General features: G+C 48.9%; 1 protein-coding gene across 1 annotated transcript in view; it reads right to left on the bottom strand.

Annotated features, from left to right (window-relative positions):
* Positions 1 to 524: 524 nt before the first annotated feature.
* The window catches only part of TRIM71 (tripartite motif containing 71), a 58787-nt gene continuing 37743 nt past the window's right edge, over positions 525 to 21568 (bottom strand). Inside the window, exons 2-4 of the mRNA XM_019946706.3 lie at positions 12480 to 12647; positions 6681 to 6815; positions 525 to 3117 (exon numbers count right to left, since the gene is read on the bottom strand). Of these exons, the coding sequence (XP_019802265.2) occupies positions 1666 to 3117; positions 6681 to 6815; positions 12480 to 12647 (1755 nt within the window). The 3' untranslated portion in view covers positions 525 to 1665. The remainder of the gene's footprint in view (positions 3118 to 6680; positions 6816 to 12479; positions 12648 to 21568) is intronic.

Genomic DNA, 21568 nt, shown 5'->3' with positions numbered 1-21568 from the left:
GAAGTGTCCTGGAAGCCACTGCCATCTGAGAGCACCTCTTTCTCCTGTAGTGCTCTGGAATTTGGTTCTCATTTCAGCATTTGAAAGACAGTTAACGCCCAGAAACACAAGGTTCTGCACCCAAGTCCAGCTTACGACAAACCCACCCTGTAAAGTGACGGATGCCATCCCATGTTTCTGCAGTGGGAGCCTGGCTTAATAAATTTTCATTCTTTGGTACCGAGATACAGGTTGAACAAGAGGTTTCATTTCCTATACGTTTTTCCGGTTGGGGCAACGTGGTTTACAAATCCTTTACATTCAAAGGCCTTTAGGGGGAAAATTCACGTTTACCGTGCTCCGTGGCTTGGGAGCAGACCACTCTGTAAAAGTGACCCGAGAAGAGGGTGTGGGGATGGGCTGTTCCCATAAACTTGACTTTAAAACATTCTATTTCCCTGAACTTCCAAAGCAGGAAAAAATTGTGCTTTTAAAACAAAAGTTCATTCCTTTGCCTACTCTTCTTAGGAAAAGAAATGCCTAACATTAAGAGAACAACATTCAACTGCAGTCTGGGGGTCCCTTGCCTGTGTCTCATGCTCTCTGCTGACCAACTCAGCACACGCGTGCCCATCCACCCACTCAATGTCCACACGCCACATGCCTGAAAATCCTCTTTCTGAGAAGGAGGGTAATTTTCTTCTTCTACTTAATTCTTTATAACCAACAGCAAACTAAAAACACAACTTCTGAGAATACTTTTAATCAAAAATCCTGAACTACATCTATTTGTCAGAAACCAAAGTGTGAAAAGAAAAAGTTCTTTGGGAGGTGGTATAGCATTTTTACTATTTTGGTGTAAGGTGGCTTCACACCCACACATACATACACACACACGCACACACACACACACACACACACACACTCCCTTAGAAGAAACAAAGATTGCATACCCTAAGATAGGAATGGTCTGCTTTTCTTGGCTAGCAAGCCACAGCCACTTCTTCTAGGAATAAGAAAAGATACTGATGTTGAACGGGTTGAGAAACACACTGAGGTATAAAAGAACACAGGAAGTTCACTGTTGCAGCATTAAAAAAAAAAAAAAAGATTTTTCCCAAAAAGATCAAGATCACCACACAGCCTAACCCCATAAACACAGTATTCTCAAGAACACAAATACTCTACAATTAAGCATCTTAAATCCCATTTTTCCACGTGTTATAGTTTTTTTTTCTTTTTAACTTAGTAGTTTTCTCGTGTTTGCTTGGCTCAATCTACAGAATGCACCCCACCGCACACATCCAGCACCCTCCCAGCCACAGAGATGCTAGGCTTGTGCGTGTCACGCCCCACGGAGGGGAGAGGAAACGTGAACTCCACTGAGCGAGGGTGGGAGGGCAGAGGGCCTGTTGGAGAAGGAAATGTAAAGGTTTCTGAGGTAGATAGAGATCATCACTTCACAGGCTCAATCCCTGCAGAAAAGATACGTACATTCATCTGTAAAAAAATAAAGATGAGGTAGGACATAAGCAATGTTGTACTTTTCTTGTTGTCTTTAAACAAAATTAAAAAAAAAAAAAAAAAGGAATTTCCCTGAGACGGTTTCTTCTTTGAATTTCAAAAGGGGGAGAGAGAGAGAGACGTACACACGCGCACCCCAAACACAGAAGCCTAGGAATGTGATTAGAAGATGAGGATTCGATTGTTGCCAAAGTCCACCACGACAATCATCCCATCCGGCGTGACAGCGATGCCGGAGGGCCGGTCCATCTGCCCAAAGCCACTGCCCTGAGCGCCAAACTTGCACAGGAAGCTGCCGTTGGACTCGAACATCTGCACCCGGTGGTTCCTGGAATCGGCCACGATGATGCGCCCCTCCTGGTCCACGGCCACGCCCTGTGGGCGCAGGAATTGCCCATTGGCGGTGCCCTCTGAGCCCAGGAAGCGGGCCGACTGGCAGTCTGGGTGAATGACCAGGAGCCGGTGGTTGTTGAAGTCGGTGACCACCAAGTGGCCCTCGTGGTTGAAAGCCACCCCCCTCGGGGAGTCAAAGTGCTTCCAGAGAGCCCCCTCGAAGCCATACTTATTCAGGAAGACCCCATCGGGCCCAAACAGCTGGATCCGGTGGTTCCGCGTGTCGGAGACCAGGATCTTGCCCTCGGAATTCACCGCCACATCCCAAGGGTAGTTAAATTGCCCGTTTTTGGTGCCCTTCTCACCGAACTTGAGGAGGAACTGGCCCTCAAAGGTGAAGATCTGGATGCGATGATTGTCCTTGTCGGCCACCACGATCCTGCGGGAGGTGTCACAGGCTACACCGGCAGGCCGGTCAAACTGCCCGGGCCGGGAGCCCAGAGTGCCGAACTTGTGGTGGAAGGCGCCGCAGGGCTTGAACACCTGGATGCGATTGTTGCTGCGGTCAGCGACCACGATGTAGCCCTCCTTGTCCACGCTCACGCCCCAGGGCCGGCACAGCTTGCCATCGCTGTCGCCCTCACTGCCGAAGCTCAGGCCCGGGAGCCCGATGCCCACGTAGCTGCGGCCGGACTTGACCACCACCTTGAAGGGGCTGTTCTCGATGTGCTGGTTGCACAGGGTGACCGATACCAGGTGCTCGCCCTCCAGCTGCGGCCGGTAGCTCACGACGTATGTCCCGTTCTGCTGGTCGCTCACCTCCGCACCAAACAGGTTGCCGTCAGGGCCCAGGACCACAGCCGACATGAGGTCGCCTCCTGAGAGGCGGGGCTCCCCGTCATGGTCGTAGCCGATGACAGTGAAGGAGGCCACCTTGCCCTGGAGGGCCCGCTTGAGGCCGTCGCCCGTGGCCTTGGTGAGCGGCGCGAAGGCCCCGCTGCTGACAAAGCCGAAGGACTTGATGGCGAGGTAGAGGGCCTGGTCAGGGGGTGTGAACATGACCCGGTCGTCCTCCTGGGGCTGCAGGAGGCTGCGCACGGTCTTGAGCTCCTGCACCTGCGCCAGCATGCGGTCTCGGGCCAGCAGGATGTCCAGCGCCCGCCCCTCCTCCAGGACCTGCTGCACGGCGCTGATGGTGCTCTCCAGCTTGTTGAGGTTTTGCCGCAGCTTCTCCACCTGCAGGTACAGGGACTTGGCTTTCACCTGGCGGATTTTCTCTACCTGGAGGGAAAGGTGAGAGCCGGGAGAGAGGACACAGAGGCTTAGAACCAAGACAGAAAACAACACATTGGCTGACATACTCATAACTGAGGGAAACCTCACACCGAGGGAGGGTCTGCAGAAACGTCTGGTCTGCATTCCCCCAAAGTGGCAAAATCCAAAGACAGAGGAGGCTGGGGAACTGTCCCTGATCACAGGAGATGACTACAGAGACCTGACAACTAAACGCCAACAACTGATCCTGGATTGGGAGGACACTGCCATTAAACACACTATTGGTGGGATGTCCCTGATGGTCCAGTGGTTAGGACTCTGTGCTTCCACTGCAGGGGGTGTGGGTTCGATCCCTGGTCAGGGAACTAAGATCTTACAAGCCGTGCATGGCCAAAAAAAACTCAAAGCAAACCAAACCAACCAACCAACCAAACAAACAAAAACACCAACCCACTATTGGTGAAATGTGACTACAGACTCAGGATTAGGTACTGGTGTTGTATCAAGATTCGACTTCCTGGTTTTGGTTAACTGTGATTAAGAGAATATCCTTGCTCAGAGGAAATAAACTGAAACATTTAGGTGTAAAGGGGCAGTGTCTCCAACACTCCAACTTACTGTCAAATCACACACACACACTCACCTATTGAAAGAGAATGATGAAAATGGGACAAGATGTAAATAATCAGTGAATCTGGGTAAAGGATACAAGGGGCTCTTTTATTATTCCTGCAAATTTTCTCTCAGTTAGAAATTAAATAGAAGTTAGAAACAGCCGTGTAACAAAGAAACGTTTACTGAGCACCTACACTGTGCCAGGTGCTGGAGATACATGTGGCCCATAGAAAACATGGGCCCCGCCCCACTGAGCTTAGAGTTTAAAGCAACAGATACTAAGCAAGCAAAGAAATATTGCAAGACAATTTCAGACAGTGCTGGAGTTAGAGGGTAGAAAAAGAGTGTGACAGACAGTGACAAGGGAGGCCTGAGGGTTGTCAGGGACAGGTGGCCTTGAACGTGGAGAGAAAAGTGGCAGAAAGGGGACCAGAGGAAGGACAGACCAACGGACTGTAGTACAAGGCTGGTCATGCACTCCGAACACACTGAATCGAAAATGCTCCTACGTACAGAGGGCCTAAAGTCTCCTGAAGGATATTTCTCTCTCAGCCTCTCTTTCAGCATAAACACACACACACACACACACACACACACACACACACACACACACACACACACACACACACACACACACACACGATCAGAGACAGAAAGCCTGTGTGTGGAGGGAATAAAATGAAGGATTTGGCGAGGATCACAAACCCAGCTCTTTCCTTGTCCCGTTTTCTCTCTTCACAGGGGTTAGAAATCTTCATCAGGGAGCCTGAGAGGTCCCACCCCCCAAATTTGGAGACACCAACTTTTTAGCAACTGTTGGTCTGTATTATTTCCAAAGGGGCCTCTAAATCTAAAACACCGTGATATGTAGACATGGGTTCTGACCTGCTTCTGACTCAGATCACACTATTAGGGAACGTGGGATTTCTGTCTGCCTGATCAGTCAGTTCTCCATTCTTTTGCAGGAAATAACTCAGTCCTCTAAGTTTAAGTGGTTTCCTCTGAAAAGAACAGATCAGTCGCCCAGCCAGTGCGTGCTGTTTTGCAGAGAGGACCATGACTTCTGAGTCCTTGACCGATTTGAAAGCCACAGAAAGTCTACTTCAGAATAAGGGTCCACTGTTGGAAGGGCTGCATTTTAATCCGATTTTCCCGTGGGGGGTGGATAACATGATTCTGGACCTGATTCATGTGTATTCATCTGTCCACTCTGGAAGGACGTGTGTGTGCAGAGAAGCCCGTGTGGGGACAGATCAAAGAGAAGCTCTGTCGTTTGGTTTTGCACTGGGCCAAACCTCTCGGCCTCAATTCTGATCCCTCAACCGGATAGTTGCAGCTACCCGCCAAGAGGCAGCCATGTCCACTGGAAATGCACAAGCTACAAGAAAGGACATGCATCCAGATACCTATAACTAGGTCACCCAGCACTCAAGTTATCTCCAATAACCAGGATGCAAGAAAAAAAACAACACCACTGTGTAACAAGGAGGTGCCCAGACAGAGCCAGGCAAGAGGGAGCAGAAAAATCAGTGATTAGTGAAGAAGAAGGGGGACTCCCACAGGATCTGGGGCGTGGTACCCCAGCAAAAAAAGCAAGCACAAATGGGACTGAGGCGTGTCCAGAATGAGCAGGCTGATTTTGGATTTATCCAAGAATGTTTTTAGGCAAGTAAAAACAAAATTGATAACATGAATAAGAGACTGACTGTCCTTCCGAATTTGCTTCTCCTACTGTAAAAAAAAAACGTGCTCTCTATTCCTCCTGAAAGAGAACTGCCTTGAGAGAGGTCCTCAGCCCCACCGGAGGGAGGGTAACTAAGGTGAGATCTGCAGAAACCCCTGCACACAAAGGCCTTTTCATCAGCAGATCCAGCAGAGCAAGTTTGTGGCAGAGTTCACCACAGAGCTCTCAGGTTGCAAGGAGGGGGCCCCTTTCAGTTATAATTAACATTCGTGGGTGGCATGGGACTGGCAGACCTTGGGGACATCGGAGGGTCTGAAAACTGTGTCAGGCCCACAAAGGTGCCTGAACAAATCATGTGAATTAAATCTTGGACTGTTTCCATCCAAGGACTCTTCTCTTCTGTCAAAAGGCAGTAGAGAGTCAGAAGAAGCAGAAAGCAGCTAGATACAGAGCTAACTCAAAGGAAGAGGCAATGCAAAAGCCCACACAGCCTTCCCAAAGGCCAATACAATTTACTCTTTTAGGGGACAGGAAATTGGCGAGGATCACTTTCAGAAATCGACATGCGGTCCCCACCATCATATAGTTTGCAGTGAGCCAAACAAGCACCACACACTCAAACACACCCGTTCACATCAGCTCTGTATAGTCTTGCTTCTGGGTTCAGAGAAGGTGATCCCAGTTGAACTGGCATGAGGTACTGGCCCCTCTTAGGCACGCTGCCCTCTTCTACCTGAGCGAGAGCGCAAGATCAGAGAAGAGGGCGAGTCATCCCTCCAGCTGATTTTATCTAAACAGCACACCAGCACGCTCAGCGCTCTTTCCGGCTCCAACAGGAAGAAAGGGCACTCGCTCACTGCCCCCACAAGTGGAAAACTGGTTTTCCACAAGGGGTCAGGAAGTCCAAACAGCCGGGACACCAAAACTAAGGACGTGTGTTAGCAGCCTGCTTTCCTAACAGCAGTCTCCATTGTACTCCCTTCTTTCTGCTTCCACCTGAGTGCCTGCAATAGAAAACTTGAGACTCTGTCCAGTCTCGGGGACCTGACCGCTTCTGAAAAGGCTTCTTGTCGTCTTACTGCTCGGAGGGGAACCCCTGCATCTTTCTGCAGACAAACTTAGGAGAAAACTACCAAGTGTTCTAAACTCAGAGCCGGGATCCAGGGTGTGACATCAGCATGCTGTCACCATGCTGTGGTTCCGAGGCCGTGCCGGCCACCGAGGAGCCCAAGGGTGGGGTGGGCGTGCAACCCCCCCCCCGCCACATTACCTTCCACAGCAGCTCACACTCCCGCTCCTCCAGGGCCTTCTTGTGTCTCGCAGTCACGGCTTTGACCTCCGACTGTACCACTTTTGCCTTCATCTCCACCTGCTCTGCCACCGTCTGGGCCTGCTCGATGCTCAGCTGGAAAACCAAAAACAATCTCAGAGCAAGAGAAGTACCTTCCCTCCTCACACGCAGCACTTAAGGCTGCTTTCTTCAGCCCCGAAAAACTAATGCCTTAGGCCCCCAGCCCAGACCTCGAGGTCCACGTCCTTGGAAAGAAAGCAGGCACTGGGGGAGAGAAGGGCATCTGTTTGACATGTAACTGAAGGAGCTGCTTGGCAAGGGCTGCATTTCTTTGTATAAGAAATGGCACCTACAAAGTGAATGTCAGGACTATTAAGAGATAGTCTGACACAGTGAAACCAGTGTAGCTGGGTCACAGCCCAAAACAGACTGGGGATCAGATGTGAAATGTTCTACTGCAGATGCACGAGCAACTTTCCACAGACTTTCCGGCCAGGCTCCCCACCTGGGGGAAATCTCGCAGGCTGGGCACATCCCTCGGGAGAAGGTGTGCAACAGGCTGCAGCCCAGCTCAGAACCAACACCAAGTGCAAACTGGGAAACAGTGTCTGATGCACCTGAGAAGCCCTGCCTATGGCCAGAGACCACCTCTGCACCCCCAGGCCCCAACCCTGTACCATCAGCCCCCGTAAATCAGCCCGTTTAATCAGACGTATGATTGTTCATAAAAAATTAATCCAGACAGAGGCCTGGTGTTTTCATGAATATTACATGATGTGCCTTGAAAAGCCACAAGGACTGGAGACACTGAGGTATTAAATCAGGGAGTTCAAACTGATTGCTAATGCTGCAACAGGCTTCAGAGCAGGTGTCCCAGATCAGGAGGGCCCAGGGAAGCCTCAAGGGTTTAGAACCTGCCTGGGTTCAGGAATCAGCTACAGGTGACCAGTCTTCAGTGTGCCCTGCAGAGAACGGTTTCTGGGACACAAGACACATCTAAAGCGGGCACAGTCCTGGACAAGCCAGGCCGGATGGTCATCCTAGGGCTCAGGAAACACAGGTTCAAATCCTAGCTCCACCTCCTACCAGTTCAGACAAGCTCCTGCCCTTCTCCAACTTCGGAGTGAAAGTGAGAAAAATGCAGGACAATATATGGGAAGAGCTGAGTCCAGCCCCTGGTCATCCCCTCCCCTCATCCTACTTAGCTCGCATCGTACAGATAGGCCTATTCACACTTCCTACCTTGTTTTGTTTTTAAATTGTAGTAATAAAATACACGCAGCATAAAATGTCCCACGAGTGACATTCAGCACATGCAATGTGGTGCAGTCACCACCACTGTCCGGCTCCAGAACACCTTCTCTACCCAAAACGAAGCTTCCCACGCCTGTGAAGCAGTCGTTCTCCATCTCCCCTCCCTCTCCCCCATGGCATGCATAACCTACAGTCTCTACAGACTTGTCTATCCTGGATATTTCACACAAATGGAATCAAACAATACACGACCAGCCTTATTTTCATGAATATGCTCCCGGCTAATCAGCTATGACTCATTCAGTCACTTACAACTGGGACCCCTAACTGACCACCTTTCTTGCTCTCAGTCTGATGACACCTGCTCACTGCATTCCCTGCCCCCATCCCCGTGAGGCCTAAGGATCCACTGAGCGGATAGGAGCTGGCACCTGGCCGATCTGGGTGGCTCACAGTTTGGCCTGGGATGCTTTCTCTTCCAAAGTCACCCTAAAATCTCAAAACCTAGCTCAGATGCCACTTCTTCTCTAAAATCGGAAGTAAAGGACACCTATCCACAGTGTTTCCGTTCCATCTTTACTATCCTGTCCCAAGTGTCATTACAGACTGAACTAAGGTGGGCCAGGTACACAGTGCACAGTACTTAGCACTGGGTTCTAACAGGGACAATCTATACATTTTATACTTGCTCGTGTCTACGGCCATAAACCGTGTCCTATCAAAGCACTACATAACTGCACTGGGTTAAATATCGTCCTGCCAAACTCCAGGCGTGCCTGCAACTTCAGAACGTGGTTAAGATGAGGTCATATTGGACTAGGGTAAGTCCTAAATGCAGTGACTGATATCCCATAGGGCCATGTGAGGATGGAGGCAGAAAATGGAAGTAAGGCAAGTACAAGCCAAGACGTGCAGACCACGACCTGCAAGAAGAAGCAAGGAAAGGTTCTTCCTTAGAGGCTTCATATGGAGCACAGCCCTGCTGACACCTTGATTTTTGACTTCTATCCTCCAGAATCGTGAGAAAACAAATTCCTATTGTTTTAAGTTACCCGGTTTATAGCAGCCCTAGGAAACTAATACAGTAGCCAACAAGTTGAAATAGATGGCTGTATCCAAATTACCCGAAACACAAAAAGTTAAGACTGACAGGCTTCCCTGGTGGCGCAGTGGTGGAAAGCCCGCCTGCCGATGCAGGGGACACGGGTTCGTGCCCCGGTCCGGGAAGATCCCACATGCCGCGGAGCGGCTGGGCCCGTGAGCCATGGCCGCTGAGCCTGTGCGTCCGGAGCCTGTGCTCCGCAACGGGAGAGGCCACGACAGTGAGAGGTCCGTGTACCGCAAAAAAAAAAAAAAAAAAAAAAAAAGTTAGACTGACGGATCAAATAAGTGTGCATGTAAGCAGATACCATAACAGGGTGTCTCGGGCTGTCTGTCAGGATTAATTCAGAAGAAGAGAAACCTCACTAGACATTTAAGCAGAGACGATTTAATACAGGGAATTTGGTTAAACGGGAAGCGGGGAACTGCTAATGCAAAGGGCACACTGATGATTAAGACAGACTGCAGTAACTGCAGTCAGTAGCTACCACCCCTTGGGCTCAGAGAACAAAGAAAGTAGGGGTTACCAGGACCCAGAAGTATGGGGGAGGGGCACCCCAGGCCCAGCTCATTCTGGGAGTGACAAAAGCTAGAAACTGGAACCAACTTCTGCTGCCAGGGTAAAAAAATACTGCTGATAAGAACAGGAAGTCAAAAGGAAGAAGCAAGTCCCTTCTCCCCACTTCCAGGCACATGGTTTGAAATGAACACTGCAGCCCCAGCCTCACACTGCACGACTGTGAAAGGGTAGGTTGGTAGGTTATTAACCGGTACACCCTGTTTTCAGATGTGTTGGTTATTAATTAGCACAGAGCTGGTATCCACATCAATTCTGACTGAGGCAACCAAGCCTATGTCCACAACATTTCTTTAACGCTTCCTCGATGGAAAGCAAAGGCCACAAACTGCCTTCTATTACTTAACCAAACTGAATTTCCATTAAAATCAGAAGATATGGAAATAACAGGTACACATGCCTACAGGGCAAGAACTGGCCGGAGAGCAATGACCATCCCCTCTGCATGCACAGCCAGTGTCTGCTCGCCGCCTACCCTCCTAGCCAGGCTGCTCCTACTGTTTCCTCCTAGGTCCCTAGCAGGCCCTGTGTTAACTCCCATCTATGACAGGAACTACTTCTTCCATTTTCCAAATAGGTCAAAGGGGAGCAAAGCTCTGGCTATAATTTGAGTCATTCCCATTCCTAGTCATAAAAGTCCTATGTGAAGAGACCAAATGGAGCTTTCCTCTCCAAATCCTACACAACACCCCGGCAAGCACTGCATTCCAAGACGTGCAGACCAGGACCTGCTTAACTAGTTTCCATTATCTAAGCAGGGCATTTGAAGGACGCCAAGAGGCAGGTGGGTTGGGGGAAAACGGCAGTGGGTAAAAGGGCTGGGGAAACTCTGAAAACAGAAACATTTGCAAGAAAGAAAGAGAAGGAAAGAAAGGAAGGAAAAAGGGAGGGTGGGTCACCTAACAAGCATGGGGGCTTGAGAAAAAATGTTAACTTCAAATGTTAACAGATTCAATCAAACACTCGAAGTTGAGGCAAGTCAGTGATGCCATTTGACTGCTGAGTGGTGGCCACTTAGTACTGAGGAGGAGTCTGAGGCCAAATCTGGGTTTCACAGGGAAGGGTGCAGAAAGTGATTAGTGATGTCTGCCATGGAGAACAGTGGTGCCCTGATGACAGGTATTTAAAGTGTCCTGATAGAAGATACTAGAGAATGCAAGTGTCACCCATAAGCTCAAAGGCCACCATACCGGTACCAGATGGGGGAATTACTGTAGTTCACTCTAAAATGTAATTTTTATCACATTTAATATCTTTGAAACTATGATTCATCTTAACACTGTCAGTGGGCTTTTTCCCTTTGTTAGCTGTATATAAAATAAATGTGCATATCTTACAGTTAATGGCATCTTAAATGTGATGAAAGAAATAAAAGTAATGAATCAAGGCTGTCTTACATGGAGAGCAACTATATTCCTGACCCAAACTCTGGATGTCCCCCGGGGAATCTGTGCACCTTTATGAAATCCTCTAATTACATAAGTGACCAAAATGTTGTATTTTCATCAAGAGTGAAAGTGACTTGGATATCAGATTACTTGACTCATCAGAAAGATCACTTCAGTATCACACATAGGAATGCTGATAGCTGCTGAGAAACTTATTAAAATCCTAAACCATCTGCCCACCCTAGAACACACGATCGATTCTTTACCATTTCCAAAAAGTCTTATGTTAAAAATAATTCATGTATTCAAATACTCGTTCTAAACAGTTTCCTACTCGATTACTTTTTAAAATATTTTTCTATCTATCTATCTATTTATGGCTGTGTTGGATCTTCGTTGCTGTGCGCAGGCTTTCTCTAGTTGTGGCGAGTGGGGGCTATACTTCATTGCAGTGCGCAGGCTTCTCATTGCAGTGGCTTCTCTTTTTGCAGAGCACGGGCTTCAGCAGTTGTGGCACGTGGGCTCAGTAGTTGTGGCTTGCGGGCTCAGTTGCTCCACAGCATGTGGGATCTTCCCGGACCAGGGATCGAACCTGTGTCCCCTATACTGGCAGGTGGATTCTTAACCATTCCACCAGGGAAGTCCTAGCAGTTTCTTGACTTTCAAGCTTATCCTATCAGATGAGGGAAACAACCTATGATTTTTTTGTCTTCCTAAAACCTTGTCACCTGGATCAGGCAAGAAGATTCAAAAATAAAGGCACACTATTACCTGCCTATGTAAGAGAACTTCACTATATCTCAGAGTTACACGTGGCCCTTCCTAGCCCCAAAGGGATGGGAATTCAACAGAAACAAGGGTCTAAATTACCAGGACGTCTAATGCTTCCAATAGAATAGAATAAAATAGCATGGCATAGCACAGCAATAGCTAATGCTTCCAATAAAATTAAATTAAAAATAAATAAGTAAATAACCATGGCATGACCTTTATTTATCACCCAAGAAAGAGTCTGAGATTCAACCTTAAATAAAATTTCCCATGCTCACTTATTTCTCACCTATAAACAAATCTGAGTAGCAAGGTGAGCACCCAGTCTTTCTAGAGTCCTGACTGAACACCCTAATATCCACTTGCATTTGGGGAGGCGGCTGGATGGCAAACAGGCAGCTGATGTGAAGGGGTCCAGCCAGGGTATCTGGAAGAAGCCCTGACCAGCCAGTAACTCCAGCCACATCACTGTCATCTTCACCATACCGTGAGGTCTCCGTGCACTGCCCACCCCCATGTGACTGCTGCTGCGTGGGTGTCACATGGGCTCATGTGGGTCGTTGTCCCATGGCCTCCAGACACTGGAGTCTGCCCAATAATCTACACATGCCATCTGAAAGGGAGTGGTAAAGGTTTTATACGCAAGAAAGAACCAGGGAAACAGGTGAAGGGTGGGGAGGGACTGACCTGGATGGCCTGGCGGCCCTGCTGGGCATCAGCCAGCAGCTGGATGGTGAGCGCCCGTGAGTCCTGCAGCGCCTCCTGGAGGTAGACGAAGCTGTGGCCGCCGTGCCGGCCCACAGTACACTCTCGGCAGATGGGCACTGAGCACGTGTCACAGTACAGGTGCAGCACCTGGGGACCAGAGAGGGCCAGGTGTTAATGACAAGGGGGTGGTGGCGGGGTGCTCTGGATCTCAGGACCCCACAATAAACAAGCACACCGCATAGGGAGCGGGATACCCGCAGGCGACTGTGAGGACAACTTGCTCCCCCCATCCCCACCCAAAGAAAAACAACCCACACCCTCGTTCTACTCCAGTTCCATTCACAACCACAACTGAGACACCACAAAGGCAAAGATGAAACAAAATGATCCTCCAAAGACTTCCCTGGGGGTCCAGTGCTTAAGACTCTGCGCTTCCACTACAAGGGGCACGGGTTCGATCCCTGCTTGGGGAGCTAAGATTCCGCATGCCGCTCAGTGTGGCCGAAAAAAATAGATTAAAAAAATAAAATGTGCTGCTCATCAATTGACCTTAGTAAATGACAATAATTATACAGTCATACGAATAAAACTATTTAAAACAAAAGAAAACAATCATCCTCCATAAGAGATTTCCCTGTATCTGAGATTAATTACCCAGAAAGGTTCCAAGATTGTCTCCCTGGTCTGAGATTGGTGGCCGGAATGAAAGGATAAATCGACAAGTTCCTCTCGCCACCCCACGCTCTGGGGTGGAAACCAGGCTGGGGGCCAGGATCAATCCCCCTCACACGGCAGCTGGCTGCCACCGTCCCCCCATCAAGGACACGAGCACACCCAAGGCACTCAAGCAAGGTGCGGGCTTAAGCTTCTGGAACAGGGGCCAAAGGCTAATGGTAAAGTCAGCCAGCTTCTTGTCTTTCTTCTTCCTGCCAAGTTGTTCCAAGGAGCTGACCCTGGGAGGCAGCCGGTGCTGACAGCGCTGTTTATACGATGCTCTGTGCCTCCCTGGGGCCCTGCGTGCTGGTGGGGGGGAGCGGCTTGGCACCACCTCCACCTGCTGATAAACCTGCCTGAGAGCCGAGCTCTCAGGAGCCAAAGCTCCTTGGCACAGAACGGGGCCAGTCCCGTTGCATCCCTCCCCAGAGCCAGCACGTAGGGCCGCTGTCTATAAATGTTTGCTGGCTTGCTTTCAAGAGCAGAGCTTCAGTTTGCCTCTGGTACACCTGGGGTGAAGGAAAGCGAGCCAACACTCGACAGGCAGGGAAGGGGCCATGTGTGTGTGTGTGTGGGGGGGGGGGTGTCTTTCACATACACAAGCACTCAATCTCCAGGGGAGGAGGCTGCACAGGGAACAAGGGCTGGTCCCAACGCACGGAAGATGGTTACCCTGTCCAAAGCACAAAGCACAGAGACCCAGAAAGTTCCTATTAGGCTGCAAGTCCCACACAGAAAGGGCCTGGGGCAGAGCGAGAACGCGGCTCCTCTCATTCTCCAGATTATTTATTTTATTCCAACCAAAGTCTCGGCGTAGTGCGTGTCCACGAGGAAATGACTGTCAGCCAAACAGGCTGCTCCACGTAGCGGGTGTGTGATCCAGCAGGGGTTAGGTTGCTTCTCTGGGAACTCTGGGATCCAGGAATGGAAAAAGGAAAGACTTAGGATATCACGTTCCTACTTTGAAGAAATGGTTGTGATACGGCAAGTTTTCTGGACCCTCTTTTACAGGAGGGAAACGTGATCGGGTTTGTAACTTTAGTGCCGATTTTTGTCCCGTGCTGTACCGTGGGAGACGGAACCCAGGAGGCATCTGCCTTCCTTTGTGAAGGCTAATCACTTTTTGAAGAAGGTCCACCATTTAGAGACTATCTAATCTTTCTCGTTTGATAAATCTAAAATTCCCAAGCCAGCCTTAGATACTAACCGAAAAATGCTAAACTGGGTAAATGTGGGGAAATGCCCCGACACTCTCATTTTACGACATGGTGCTAAAGCAATTCTCCGGCCAGTTTCCACGACTCAACCACATCCCTCCCCTCTGCTCCCTCCATTTGTCACGGGAATAAAGGGATCACTCCTGCTAATGTGAAGTGTGAAAATCTCCTGCCACAAGGCTCCCTGTTCTTACCAAACAACTAAGCAATCTTCTCTTTACCTCTGCTCAGGAGCTACCTTTTCTTGGACAACTGTGTGGACTGACTAGTGTCCCCCTGCTTTAGGAGTCTGTGGGGCTCCTGCGAGTGGGGAAGAACCTTAGGCTGCAGGCCCCCGCATGTCCAGGCTTGAGAGCCCAGGTACCTCTAAAATGGGCAAACGGGGGTGCTTGGATGTGACCCCACCTGACAGTGTTTCACGTGGGATTGACACAGCTCTAATCGCCTAGAACACCCTGTGATCTTGGAAGCGCCACTGCTTCTGCAGTTCCAGGCTGACTGTAGGACCACGGGGTGGGGCTGGGGGTGACAGTATAAGTGGGTAAAAGTAGAGCCTCAGTGGTGCTTTTAATTAACTGTTGATTTTTTTTAAAAAAGAACACACTGTCTAAAACCTGAAAATGCGATCACATTTTGTAAAAAATTTTTTTTTGGCCACACCATTCAGCACGTGGGACTTTAGTTTCCCCGACCAGGGATCAAACCTGGGCCCCTTGCAGTGGAAGCATGGAGTTTTAACCACTGGACCACCAGGGAAGTCCCACATTTTGGAAACTTTCTAGTGAAATATCAGAGTAAAACTTTGGGAAGATGTCACACTCCATTTAGAAGCTCCACATCTCACTCACCTGGCAATTTCTAAGGTCAAAAACTTACAATTTTATAGCTTATGAAACTCAGTGAATAGGCAAAGGTGCACACGGGTGTGCATGGGTGCAACTCTCTCTGAACCAGCTTACTTAAGGTTACTTTAAAAGAATAAACTGGATGACTGTTCAGAGGGCCCACCGCCAGAAAGAAATGTGGCAGAGGCCATGAACTGTGGCTCTGGGAAGGAGCGGTCCTCTGGCGGCAGGAATTCCAAGGCCTGAGGCTGCCTGTTCGGGGCTTCCCGGGCAGATGTGTGGACACGCCCCCCTCCCCCCCCACATGGCGACAATCTGGCTGCCCAGCTGAATGGGGCAGGCCTGACCTCTGACCTTGCAAGTGACCACCCTCTCCCCTGCCCCCAGCTTCCAGAACACGCCCCACCCACTGCCTTCCTCTCCCAAAATTTCTAAAATACCAGCGGAGACAAAGACCTAGGAATGTGAGCCCAGCAGGAGAGGAATGGGGGTGGGGGGGCGGGGGTTGGAGGAAATAAATAAATAAATAAAAATACCAAGCAGGCAGGTTTACCTTAGCCAGGGCTTAAATAAAGTGCTCCGTTAACGAACAAGAATGTTCTACATTTTATATTACTGATACATGTGATCCAACAAGGAACACACACACACACACACACTCACTCACTCACTCACGTTGGAGCACCAGGTTAAAATACAACTATCCACATCAGTGAGAAGTGTAAACAGAAAAGTATGGAGGGGGCCTCTCATTGTCAAGATCCCCCAACTGAGATAATAAATATTAACTGCTATAAACTTACTTTTTGAGGTTTCTTTGACATCCCTTAAAATGACTGGGGACATGCGGCCTCCCACAAACTCAGGCCTAGACACAAGGAGGTCTCCACCCACCACTACAGACATGAAGGGGAGGTGGGCTGGTGACAACCAGAAGCCTTATCTGTATGTAACACTCGGCAGGCTCTCCTATGAAAAAATGGTAAACCAAATTCAAGGAGTAAAGTCCAGCCACGCAACTAAGTCTATCCAACAACACCAAAACCAAGCTTTACTTGATTTAGGGAAAATACATTGAATGCCAGTGTTCTCAAACTCGCAGAAGCCCTCCTACATCTCTGGCCAGAGCTGTGGTCTTGGCGGGCCTGCGAAGAGGTGAAAGAAAGGAATCTGGACCCTCCTTCTTACACAATCACCACCAGCTCAAGACAGCAGAGTCCAGCTGTGGACAAGTTACTTCTTTCTGGGGGAAAGGAGTCGGAAACTTTTTAAGACAAGTTAGGGAACACATATGCATTTTTAATGCAAGAAGATACACAGGTGCAAGTCGTTTTTTAAAAATCTGCCCCAGGGACTTCCCTGGTGGCACAGTGGTCAAGAATCCGCCTGCCAATGCAGGGGACACAGGCTCTATCCCTGGTCCAGAAAGATCCCACATGCCTCGGAGCAACTAAGCCCGTGCGCCACAACTACTGAGCCCAGGTGCTGCAACTACTGAAGCCCCTGTGCCTAGAGCCCATTTTCCGCAACGAGAGAGGCTACGGCAATGAGAAGCCCGCGGAAGAGTAGCCCCCACTCGCTGCAACTAGACAAAGACCGCGTGCAGCAACGAACACCCAACGCAGCCATAAATAAATTTTTAAAAAATCTGACCCAATTTTTCAGTTGTTTCTACTTTTTTACATAATCATCCAAAAATATGCTATATTCTATGCATAGGTGAACTTTTTAAAGACACAAATAGGAGAGCATTATACTAGACCTTTTCACTTAATTATATTAACTGGGAGAATGTTTTGAGTTGGGCTGCCTGTTATGAATGGCTGCATGGTATGTCGCCTGCAGATGACAGGATTTTAGTGTTGTTTCCTGATTTTTGAAAACTCACAAGCAATGCCACAGTGAATATCCTTTTATATTGTTCTTTACAAAGCCCAGAATTGTCAATTTGATAATATATTCAACTGCTACATCATTTGACAAATCAGAAGAAAAAAATCTACTTGCATGTGTGGACAGTAAGGCTTCTCAAATTTAATAACTTGATGTCAGGTCAACCTCCATTCATGTGAAGAACAAAGGTTGTCAAGTGCCAATTTCTGTTCCCAAACAAGATCAGACCTACATGAAAGGCCGGCATGGGGACACCAGGGAGCCAGGCAATGTGGGACTGGGAGTCCAGGTCCACTCTGCGTGGCTGGAAGGTGGAAGGTGGAGGCTGAGACTGAAAAGAAGCCCCAGAGGAGCAGCAAGAAAGCAAGGCTTGTGTTTTGTGTGCTCGCGATTGGCTGCTAGATTTTCCAAAACACAAAGGTAGAGGCGAGTGGGGCCGCTTGTTGGGATGATTCCCGAGGTGGGCAGTGAGGGTGGTCTCAGGCAGTGTAAACGAAGAGGGCAGTCCCAGTGGGTATCATTCAAACACCCGGTGAAACAAACATGGGTAGCCCCATACAAGCCCAGAACCCCCTTCTGCAATCCCCAAATTCAACAGATCTGGAAAGCAAAAGTTTTTACACAAGCTGTTTGGCAGCAAAACCTGAACTGGTGTGAAAATGATCTCAGATTTTTATCTATACCATTTAGTGTGAGTTCTCATATATTTCACTGAAGAACTGCTAATATTCATTACTTTGTGGTGCTGTTTCACAGTATAAACTTTCCAAAACCATAAACGTTGAATGTCAAGGCACATCTAATCCCAAGGGCTAGGGTAAAAGACCTGCCAGGCCAGCTAGCTGAACAAGAGTCATTCCTGGGCTCAACAGGCAAGAGAAGGAGTTAAGACTACCAGGTGGTAGAGTGGGATGGGGGTGTACAAGTGGGGTCAGAGCAGTTCTAGGCCAAATTTTTTGGCTCCTGTGGACAAGGCAAATTTGAAAAGGAAGGGTTGGAAACAGGAATGCCATCAGCTCGAACAACTTTTCTTGTTTTTGGCTGCGCTGCACCGCACGGCTTGCAGGATTTTAGTTCCCCGACCAGGGATCGACCCTGGGCCACAGCAGTGACAGCGCCAAGTCCTAACCACTGGACCACCAGGGAACTCCCAGCTCTTAACAACTTTATACTCAATGTGGTTGCTGGTACCAAGGGAAGGCATAGTTCAATGATGACTGAACGTCCCATGCTGTTCCCCGGAGGTTTTTGTGCCACTGCAAAAGCCACATCATGATCCCTTTCCTATTTTTCAGAAGAAAATTTTCACACTCCCAATGACCACTGCTTCCCAACACCGACCAACCACCACGTACCACCCAGCAAGACCCAGCTCCTCCAGTGCCTCAACCCATGAGGCTTTCTCCAGGCTCCTGTTCCTCCCTATCACCTGCTCCCCTGCTTGTGGGACCAGGTCCCAACACCCCAGAGCCAGGCACACGGGATCCCCACTTTATATTTCAGCAGTATTTATATCTTATACTTTATATTCCCTGTCTCAGGGCCCTCCTCCAGGAAGAACCCTCCCTGGGCACACAGCTTCTAATATTAACATGTGCAAAAAGCAGAACCATTGCCTTTTTATAAAAAGCCACAGGTAATTGAAGGAGTAAGTTCTGTTTCTACAGTTAAATGACTGAATTTGGCTGAGCTCACTTGCAGATTTGGTAAAAAAAAAAAGAGAGAGAGAGAGAGAGAAAAAAAATACCTCCATTTTTGGCTCAGAAAACTGTCAGAATTATTAAAAAGTATGAAAATGAGTTCATCCTAGAAAGGAAACCACTTCCCCTGTAGCACTGAAGCCCCACAGAACAATGACACACACCGCCTGCCTCCAGTGTTGCCAGAGTCATAGACAAAAGAGCCTTACAAATATTTCTTACCATAGCTCCCTTTCCAAACTGAGGCTGCAGCAGTAAATCTGACTCAAATAGGGCCTTTAGGAGGCGAAGAAGGACATATAACCGAGGTGTGTGTGTTTTTCTGGGATCCTGATGATACTCGGGAACTGTGCAGCTGGGTTTTCGGGGCAGGAGAATCCTCCAAGGGAGCTCTAAGGGCAGAGGTCCAGGTGACAAGGAGGGTAAGAAAAAAAGCAGGCAGAAGACAGCGCTTCCCACGTGGAGCTACAGTCAGCACTTCTTAGAGCCTTTGTAAAATCCCCCAAAGAAGCATGTTTTATAAAGGTATAATCAGGATGTCACAAAATACTCAGTGTGGGACAATACACATGGGAACTCCAGAGACAAGCTATGCCTCTGTCCCTTCACTTTGAGTACCCGGAGTGCCCTCCCTATGCCAGCCCAGCTATACTCAGGCCCCCGGCAGCCACGCTGGTATCACTGAGAGCCTCCTCGTGGGCCTGTATCCATCCTGCTTCCTCCCCAGATGCTGATAAACAAGTTCTCCATCCAAACCTCTGGGGGGACCCAACCTGCAAGAGCTCCTTCGCTCTTTGGACTATTCATTTGCCTGCTGGTCGGATTCTGGTTTTCAGGCTGGAGTCTTGGTATCTTTGCCCAACCACACAGCTTTGAGGCACAGTCATGGCTGGCCGCCACCACCAAGGCCAGCAGGGTTGACTGCCCACAGCCTGCAGTCTCTCTCCTTCCTGGAAGGCTTTAACAATGGCCCACACAAAAGAGCAGGTGACACCCCTGTGCTGGGGGGTTTCCTCCAACAGATCCAAGTCACATGACATTCAGTGACACTCTGGAACATACCAGAACTGTGTTTGGGGTTACTGCCTACCAAACGGTTTTTCACAAATAAACTTGTTGACTTAAATAATATGTGGGTGTTTAAAAATTCTTCCAGGGGGCTTCCCTGGTGGCGCAGTGGTTGAGAGTCCGCCTGCCGATGCAGGGGACACAGGTTCATGCCCCGGTCCAAGAAGATCCCACATGCCGCGGAGCGGCTGGGCCTGTGAGCCATGGCCACTGAGCCTGCGCGTCTGGAGCCTGCACTTCTGGAGCCTGTGCTCCGCAACGGGAGAGGCCACAACAGTGAGAGGCCCGCGTACGGGGGGGGTGGGGATTCTTCCAGTTCAAAAATAAAAACCAAACTTCCCTATCAACAGAGAAACAGACAGGTATATGTCTACACAGTAGAATACTTTTAGCAATGAGAACTAATTACTGATTTTGTGCTATCACACAGATGCCTGATGGAAAAATAAGAATCAAAAAAACATATACTGCATAATTCTATTTCTATGAAGGCAAAACTAAGGTGAGAAAAATCAAAGAAGTTGCAAGTGGAAACAGGTGTGACTGGAAGGAACTCAAGGGAGATGTTCTGGAGCCATGGATGTGTCGTTATGTCGTCTTGGTAGAAGGAGTAGGTACACAGGTGTATAGAATTGTCAAAATGGGGAACTCCCTGGTGGTCCAGTGGTTAAGACTCAGCGCTTCCATGGCGGCAGCAGGGATCTCAGGTTCGATCCCTGGTGGGGGAACTAAGATCCCGCAAGATGTGCAGCGTGACCAAAAAATTTAAAAAGAACTGTCAAAATGTATACTTTTTATTTATGTAAATTATACCTAAAAAATAATAAGTGAGGGGGAAACCCTCCCAGCGACCACCTAGCGGTGGTGGGGTGAAGCTTGGAGCCCAGCCTCAGCATGGGCTCCTCACAGCTAAAGACCTAATAAATACTCTTTGAGCCCATAAATGAGTTACTCCAATGGCCCCACATAATTTACTTCTAATAGGTCACTACCATTCTTCCCACAATGTTCCCATTAGGTATTATTTTTCCTTTGCCCTCCACTATAAATATTATCTTAAGTTTAATCTCACAAGAGGCAAGTCGGACTAACTCCCTGGAGGTTTTGATAAAAATTAGAACCCCGAGTCCGATTTACAGCCCCACAGGCGGCCAGCGGTCACACAAAGCCCTACGAAATCATTAGTGTGCCAGCTGCCGCCCAGGCTTGCACCTGACCTCTGATGTACTAATGAGTGGTCCAGGCAGCTTCCAGCAGCAAATAAAAGAGATTTGTTCCAACACGGAGATCACCGCCCACGTAAATTATAGACTTTCAAATCAGGCACGAAAAGATGGATTTTGACACAGATACACAGTTTCCTGTCGCAAAAGCAAGGCCCAGTTTTAATCTGTTGTGTTCTAGACCAGAATCGGTGGTACTGGGAGGCTGACTGTAAAAAATGGCCAGACTGTAGGTGGCCACGTAACTCAGTTCTCACCTCTTAAACAGTGGGCAACGCCATGCACCCGAAACCTTTCACCACCACCCCCCCTGAAGTAGCAAAAAGGGTCTCAATGGCCTGCATGGCTGAGATCATGTGGACAGGTGGATGTAAAGCAAAGGAAAGCACTCACCTCGAGAAGGGAAGC

This window comes from Tursiops truncatus, chromosome 10 (assembly GCF_011762595.2).
Source record: "Tursiops truncatus isolate mTurTru1 chromosome 10, mTurTru1.mat.Y, whole genome shotgun sequence".
NCBI lineage: Eukaryota > Metazoa > Chordata > Mammalia > Artiodactyla > Delphinidae > Tursiops > Tursiops truncatus.
This window is presented reverse-complemented; position numbering and strand designations above follow the sequence as displayed.